This window comes from Cervus canadensis, chromosome 2 (genome assembly GCF_019320065.1).
Source record: "Cervus canadensis isolate Bull #8, Minnesota chromosome 2, ASM1932006v1, whole genome shotgun sequence".
NCBI classification, from domain to species: domain Eukaryota; kingdom Metazoa; phylum Chordata; class Mammalia; order Artiodactyla; family Cervidae; genus Cervus; species Cervus canadensis.
This window is the reverse complement of record NC_057387.1, coordinates 88,801,933-88,809,719: the sequence shown is the minus strand read 5'-3', so window position 1 is coordinate 88,809,719 and position 7,787 is coordinate 88,801,933. Positions and strand designations below refer to the sequence as shown.

General features: G+C 41.7%; 1 protein-coding gene across 1 annotated transcript in view; it reads right to left on the bottom strand.

The window, feature by feature from the left end:
* LOC122436967 (cytochrome c oxidase assembly factor 7) overlaps window positions 1-1,135 on the bottom strand; it is a 27,137-nt gene extending 26,002 nt beyond the window's left edge. Inside the window, exon 1 of the mRNA XM_043461307.1 lies at window positions 963-1,135. Within this exon, the coding sequence (XP_043317242.1) occupies window positions 963-1,068 (106 nt within the window). The 5' untranslated portion in view covers window positions 1,069-1,135. The remainder of the gene's footprint in view (window positions 1-962) is intronic.
* Between the last annotated feature and the right edge of the window lie 6,652 nt (window positions 1,136-7,787).

Sequence of the window (7,787 nt, the reverse complement as noted above, 5' to 3'; positions counted from 1 at the left end):
AAAAAGAGACACAGAAATACAGAACAGACTTTTGAACTCTGTGGGAGAAGGTGAGGGTGGGATGTTTCAAAAGAACAGCATGTATACTATCTATGGTGAAACAGATCACCAGCCCAGGTGGGATGCATGAGACAAGTGCTCCGGCCTGGTGCACTGGGAAGACCCAGAGGAATCGGGTGGAGAGGGAGATGGGAGGGGGGATCGGGATGGGGAATAAGTGTAAATCTATGGCTGATTCATATCAATGTATGACAAAACCCACTGGAAAAAAATAAATAAATTAAAAAAAAAAAGAAGAAAACCACCCAAAGGTACTGGCTGCTCTGGATGGCCCCTTCTGGACATCACCATCCACCCACAACTGAAGTCAACTCAATGTTCGCAGAACACATGGGGCACATTCATGCCTCAGGGCCTTTTCACTAGCCCTTACCTCTGCCTGGCATGCACCTCCCTTACTTTTTTCAACACTTTGTTCAAATGCTGCCTTCTTAATGATTCACCCTGACCACTCAATTTAAAGCTGCCCTCCTGAACTGCTGAGACCTTTCAGTCAATTCTTTTTCCCACTGCACTTAACTATCTTCTAACACACTACTTCATTTATTAGGTTTATTTTCCAATAACCCCCACGAGAATGTAAGCCTCACGAGGACAGAGCGTTTTATCAGTTCACTGATGTAGCCGTAGTCTCTCTGCTCCAAATGCCCTAGCGCTTCTCTTCCTTCTCGCCAGGCCTCCGGGCTCGGTGCGGCCAGAGCATGCTCCTGCGTGCCCCGCAAGTCCTCGTGGAACCCAACCCACTCCTTACACACACACAGACACACACACGGCAGTCAGAGACCCACAGACACCCGCGTCCCCTTCCAGATCCCCTCAGAGGTCGCTGGCGTGACCCGTCAGTCCCCGTCCCTGAGGCCGGAGCCCCCACGTGTCCTTAAAGCCCTGCAGGCGGCGCTCACCGTCCGGGTCCTTCTCGCGGTAGCACTGGTAGTTGCACTCCACTTCCATGTTCTCCAGAAAGGACTTCACCTGTTCCTCGTCCTGAAAGTCCACCAAGCCGGCCATGGCTCTCGCTGGCCCAGTCAAAACCACGCCGCCGCTCTGACCCTGCCCGCGCCGCACGTCCTCCCGCCCCCGCGGTCACGTGAGCGGCGAAGGGGCGGGGCCTTGGAGGGGCGTGCCGCCAAGGTCCGCGTTCAGCCCTGAGCTGGGGAGGCGGAGCGTCCTGAGCTTTGGGCGGTCATTTGTTCTTACGGTGTTAGTCTTTGGCGGTCCCAAGTTTTCCTCTGGTCAGCCCACAGGTAAAGCCGGTAGCAGTCTTTCTGCAGCACTTTATATTTGTGCCAGCCGTGTGGTGTTAATGTTTCTCTGCCTGCGGTCATTTATCACATTCGTTAATTCTGTATTCCCTAAGCGTGCGTCACCACGTGCTTGGTTTTAGTATTACTATAGCTAAAGGAGTATGGTTACTGCCTTTAAAGAACTTGCGGCTTAGTAGGAAGAGCTTTGAATTTTGAGCACCTACTATGTCCCAGGTGTAGCTGGACAAACTAGTATTCATGAGTCTGTACAAGCACAATGAAAGGACTGATACATCTCTATTTTCCTCCCAGACCTACCCACTGCCTCCAACATGAATGGCTGAATGACCTAAGGAATGAATGGCTGTGGAAGATGATAACTAGAACACTGTAGCTGTACTGGTTGTAGTAATAAGGCCGTTACAATAAGGCTGTTGCAGTAGTTATAATAAGACTGTTAATACTTAGTGCTGAACTTTGTTCTAGATTCTATTCTAAGAGCTTGATAATAATTCTCTTTTAATTCTCATGGCACTCACTGTGACCTTGTGGTCACATTATTATCCTCATTTCACCAATTAAGAAGTGGAGGCATAGAGAGGTTAAGCAATTTGTCCAAGGTCACACAGGAAGTGAGTGTTGCTGTGCCGTAAATTTTTTTTAAAATAAAAGAATGCGATACAAGAGGGACATGTCAAAGATATGGAAAAGAGGAGAGGAACTTCAGCTGTTTTTTTTATTTTTCTCCTGCTCAGAATCATTGGTTTCATAAAGCCTAGACTGAAAGCTGTCCAAACATAGTTCCTATTCATCTTTGAGTCTCAGCCAGTCCCTGTCTAGAGCCTTCAGTGGAGCTCGATCCGAGGTTTCCCATCACCTATAGCTATTAATCTATCCCTAAAGCCATCTGAGAGTGGACTACTTCCGACCGCTTCCTTATTGAAGAGCAGCTTACTGCACATGGGAAATGTCTTTGAAATCCCAGTGTTGTTTTAAAAATTCATAGGATTTTTTTTTTTAAATTTGGCCACACCAGGCAGAGTGTGGACTCTTAGTTCCCCAACCAGAGATCGAACTTGTGCCGCATGCACTGGGAGTGCAAAGTCTTAACCATTGGACTACCAAGGAGATCCCAATATGATTTTACATTCAATTCCATAATACATCATTCATAGCATATCATATTCCAGTTGCTATGCCACGTTTACTAGTGGTTTCTCAAACCCCTGATCACCTTCAAAGATCTCTCAGTATAGACATGTACTGACCTTTGACTATGAGTTCACCTTCCTTCACCTGTCCTCCAAGGTCCTGCATAATCTTGACTAGAGCCTCATCTCCTGCCTCCCTTCCCTTATACCACACCCAGCTTTCTGTTCTCTGAATCCGTCCCAGGTCTGTATCCCTGTTTACTATTGCTCATGATGCTTTGACTACCCTTCTCAAATCAGAGAACTTCTCTGTAAAGTCTCTGATGCAACAACCATACATTCCCAAAGTAGATTTAGATGCTCCCACTTCAGTTTTTCATCCTGCTTGGTTTATTCTGATATAATGTAATAGGAAACGACTGGTATTGAGGGGCAGACAGATCTCAGTCAGAATCTATGTCCTATGTATACAAAACTGTGTCCTTGAGCTAGTTACATTTGTGAGCCTCATTCCTCATCTGTAAATGCAGATCCCCTGTATGGCTGTCAATAGAAGTAAAATTTCATATATGCAGTATGCTTGGCACAGTGCTTACCTCAGAATTGTTCCTGTTCTAGAAATGTTTGTTAAGTCCAAAAAGACATGAAAGTCTGTGTCCCCCCACGTAATGTGAGCTCTGTGTCCCTTGGGCTGGTCACAGAACCAAAAATAGAGCAGGGCTTGGTGAGGGTGATGTAGATAACCAAAGTCAGGGACTGGGTCACAAATATATAATGTGCTGTGCTGTGCTTAGTCGCTCAGTCGTGTCCGCCTCTTTGCGACTCAATGACCACAGCCTCCAGGCTCTCTGTCCATGGGATTCTTCAGGCAAGAATACTGGAGTGGTTTGCCATGCCCTCCTCCAGGGGATCTTCCCAACCCAAGGACTGAACCCAGGTTCTCCCACATTGCAGGTGGATTTTTTAATGTCTGAGCCACCAGGGAAGCCCAAACATGTAATACTTTTCCCTTAATCTTATTTGCAGAGTTGAACTGCATTGAAATGAGACAACCTGAGCAGCAGAGGGCGATAGACATTTGGGTAAAAGATGAAAGAGAGGCTAGGCCAAGTATGAAGTCATATTTTTAAAAGACTTTTAAGGTCATCAAAAGAGCAACCTGCTTCCTTTTTTCAGTCCTGTCCTTAGGTATGTAGTTTTATTCTCCTCTGTTCTTATAAATGTTTGCATTTACTTTGAAAAATTATTTATTTTAATTATTCAAGTGATTCATGAATATGTGCTAACTGCAAGTTAATCTCATGTTTTCCACCTAAAAACCCTTTTTGGTAAGCATGATATAGCTTGTAGACTGTTGCAAAGAAAAAGAAATTGAAGGCCTGAGAAGTTAAGTGATTTATCTTAAAACACACAGTCAGAGGATCAGGAGAAACCAGGCCTCTTGGAATCCTAGAAACCATCTCAGACCCTGTAGGAAAGAATTTAAGAGCATTATAGTACTCACTTCCTGACTATAAATTTAAATTCAACTACTAACATTAATTTTGAGTTTAAGTTCTTTAGAGATGTTATCTCTAAAGTACTAATTATCATTTACTTTTATTATATTATTTTTATTATAATTAATATGCTTATAATATCCCTGGTGGCTCAGACAGTAAAGAATCTGCCTGCAGTGTGAGAGACCCAGGTTCAATTCCTGGGTCAGGAAGATCCCCTGGAGAAGGAAATGGCAACCCACTCCAGTATTCTTGCCTGGAGAATCCCATGGACAGAGAAGGCTGGCAGGCTACAGTCCATGGGGTTGCAAAGAGTCGGACATGACTGAGCAACTAACACAACATGTTAGGCACGTCACACATCCTATCATATTTTTTTAATGTTCACAGATTCCTTTTTTTAAAGTTAATTTTTATTGGAATATAGTTGCTTTATAATGTTGTGTTAATTTCTACTGTACAGCAAAGTGAATGAGCTCTACATATACATATATCCCCTCTTTTTTCCTTCCCTTTTAGGTCACCTCAGAGCACTGAGTAGAGTTCCCTGTGCTATAGGATAGGTTCTCATTAGTCATCTATTTTATACATAGTATCAATAGCGTATGTATATCAATCCCAACCTCCCAAATTTCCCACCACCCTCCTTTTCCCCTTGATATCCATACATTTGTTCTCTACATCAGTGTCTCTACTTTTGCTTTACAAATAAGATCACCTATACCATTTTTCTAGAATCCACATATTTGTTAATATATGGTATTTGTTTTTCTCTTTCTGACTTATTTCATTTTGTATGACAGTCTCTAGGTCCATCCGCGTCTCTGCGAATAATCCAATTTCCTTCCTTTTTATAGCTGAGTATCTAATTTATTCTTTACAAAATTACACTTCATTTGTTCAACAAACATTCCCTGGATGTTTAATAATAACTAGGGCCCAAGGGGTGCAGAATTGAAGAAAGCAAGATTTCAACAAGAGCATACAATTTTTAGAAGATAAAAAGCACTTGTTAATAATTATATGGTGAAATGCTCCTCCTAATGATTAAAGGAAGGCAAAGTTAAAACAGTGGTATTTTTTAATCTTTAGATCAACAGAAATTGGCATCTTATATTTGTGAGGGTGCTGAGAAACCAGCATTCCCATACACTGCTGTTGGAAATAATAGATTGATACCTCCTCCTTAGAGATTAATTTGGTAATATCTATTAACATTTAAAATGTGCTTCAATATTTTTGGACGGTGGGAGAAAATATTTGCAAACCATCTAACAGCTGAGTAACTAAGCACACAGCACATCCCACAATAGACTTGTATCCAGAATATATAGACAGCACTCACAGCTCAACAATAAAAAGATAATTATTAAGAAATGGGAATAGAAACTTCTGTGGTAGTCCAGTGGCTTAGAGTCCAGTTTCCCAGTGCAGGGGGCCCAGTTTCAATCCCTGTTCGGGGAACTATTAATAGATCCCACATGCTGAAACTAAGCATTCCCATGCCAAATCTGGAAGATATCACATGTGGCAACTAAGACCCAGGGCAGACAAGTAAATAAATACATTTTTTTAAAGAAAGAAAATAGGCAATATATTTGAGTACACATTTCACCAAAGACATGGATGGGTAATGAGCACACAGAAAAACACCCAGCACAGGGAAATGCAAATAAAAATCTACAATGACATAACGCTATAAAATTACTAGAATGGCTATAATCAACAAGACAAATATATCAAGTGTTTACGAGGATATGAAAAAAGGCTAGAACTCTTATACATTTCTGGTCAGAATGTAAATGCTACAGTGACTTTGTCTTTTTTTTATTTGAATTTTATCTTGTAGTAAGTGGCACCCCACTCCAGTACTCTTGCCTGGAAAATCCCATGGATGGAGGAGCCTGGTAGGCTGCAGTCCATGGGGTCGCTAGGAGTCGGACACGACTGAGTGACTTCACTTTCACTTTTCACTTTCATGCATTGGAGAAGGAAATGGCAACCCACTGTAGGGTTCTTGCCTGGAGAATCCCAGGGATGGTGGAGCCTGGTGGGCTGCCGTCTATGGGGTCGCACAGAGTCGGACACGACTGAAGCGACTTAGCAGCAGCAGCAAGGACACTTAAAATGAGATCTACCCTCTTAGCAAATTTTTGAATGCAAATACATTATCATTGACTATAGGTACAATGTACAGTGTTGTACAGAAGATTTCCAAGAGCTTGTTAATCTTGCTTAAGTCAAACTTTGTCCCCTTGGTTAGTAGCTCCCAGTTTCCCCTTCTTTCTAGCCCCTTGCAACCATCATTCTTCTGTTTGAGTCTATGAATTTGACAATTTTAGATACGTCATGTAAGTGGAAATATGCAGTATTTGTCTTTCTATAACTAATTCATTTCACTTAGCATAATGTCCTGAAGTGTCATCCATGTCGTAGCATATTGCAGAATTTCCTTCTTCATTAAGGCTGAGTAGTATCCCATGTATATTTATTTGTTGTTGTTGTTGTTTGGTCACTAAGCTGTGTCCGACTCTTTGCAACCCCATGGACTGTAGCCCACCAGGCTCCTCTGTCCATGGGGTTTCCCAGGCAACGATATTGGAGTGGGTTGCCATTTCCTTCTCCAGGGGATCTTATATATTATATATATACTTTTATATATATCCACTCACCTGTCAATGACATTTAGTTGTTTCCACATCTTAGTTACTTACTGTTGTGGAACCAACCTAAAATCACTTATGTCAGGGAAAAAATGGAGATGGTCAATGCAAGCACATAAGGAAAACTTAAACTTACAGAAATTTACAGCTCTCAGAATTCAGCAGAATACACCACCCAATCTTCAAATGCCAAGTCTGTTCACACTGTTTCTAGACTTTTTTCCCCCCAACTCAGCTACCTTGATCCAAATAAGGAAGACCACGAGCCAACCAATTAGCTGAAAAAACCAAATAAGTTCCACGTTTATTCCACAGTCTGTGAGCAACTCAGAACTCATTGCTCCTTGTAGCCTTGAGTTTCCTGGCTTGCATATTGAAAGCCTTGCAATAAACTCATCTTTCTGCTGTTTTGTTTTCAGTATGTGGGGTTTGAATTTGTCAAAAACAAAATTCTGTGAATAGTAAAGCAATGAACACTGGGATACTAATATTTATTCAAGAGTCTGATTTCAGCTCTTTTGGATAAATGCCCAGGAGTGGGGACACTGGATTAAATGGTAATTTAATGTTTAAATTTTTGAGGAATCTCTATACTGTTTTCCATGGTAGCTGCACCATTTTGCATTCCCATCAACAGTGTGCAAGGAAAAAAAAGTGTGCAAGGATTCCCATTTCTCCACATCTTTGATATTGCTTATTGTCCTTTTATATATAGAGAGAGCTCTCCTGACAAATGTAAGGTAATAGCTCATTGTGATTCTTATTTGTATTTTCCTAATGATTAGACCTTTGAAACATCTTTTCATATGCCTGTCAACCATTTGCACATCTTATTTGGAGAAATGTCCATTCAAGTCCCTAGCTCATTTTTAGATCATGCTATTAGTTTTCTGCTATTGAGATATAGGAGTTCCCCACCTATCTGGAAGATTAGCCTTTTATCAGATATTTGGTCTGCAAACATTCCCTCCCATTCCATAGATTGCTTTTTCATTAAGCTGACTGTTTTCTTTGCTGTGCATATGCTTTTTATTTTGATGTAGTTCTACATGTTTATTTCTGTTTTTGTTGCCTGTACTTTTGGTGTTATTAAAATGTGCTTGCAGGGAATTCCCTGGTGGTCCCGTACTTAGGACTCAGCGCTTTCTCCGCCTGTCCCAGGAACTAAGA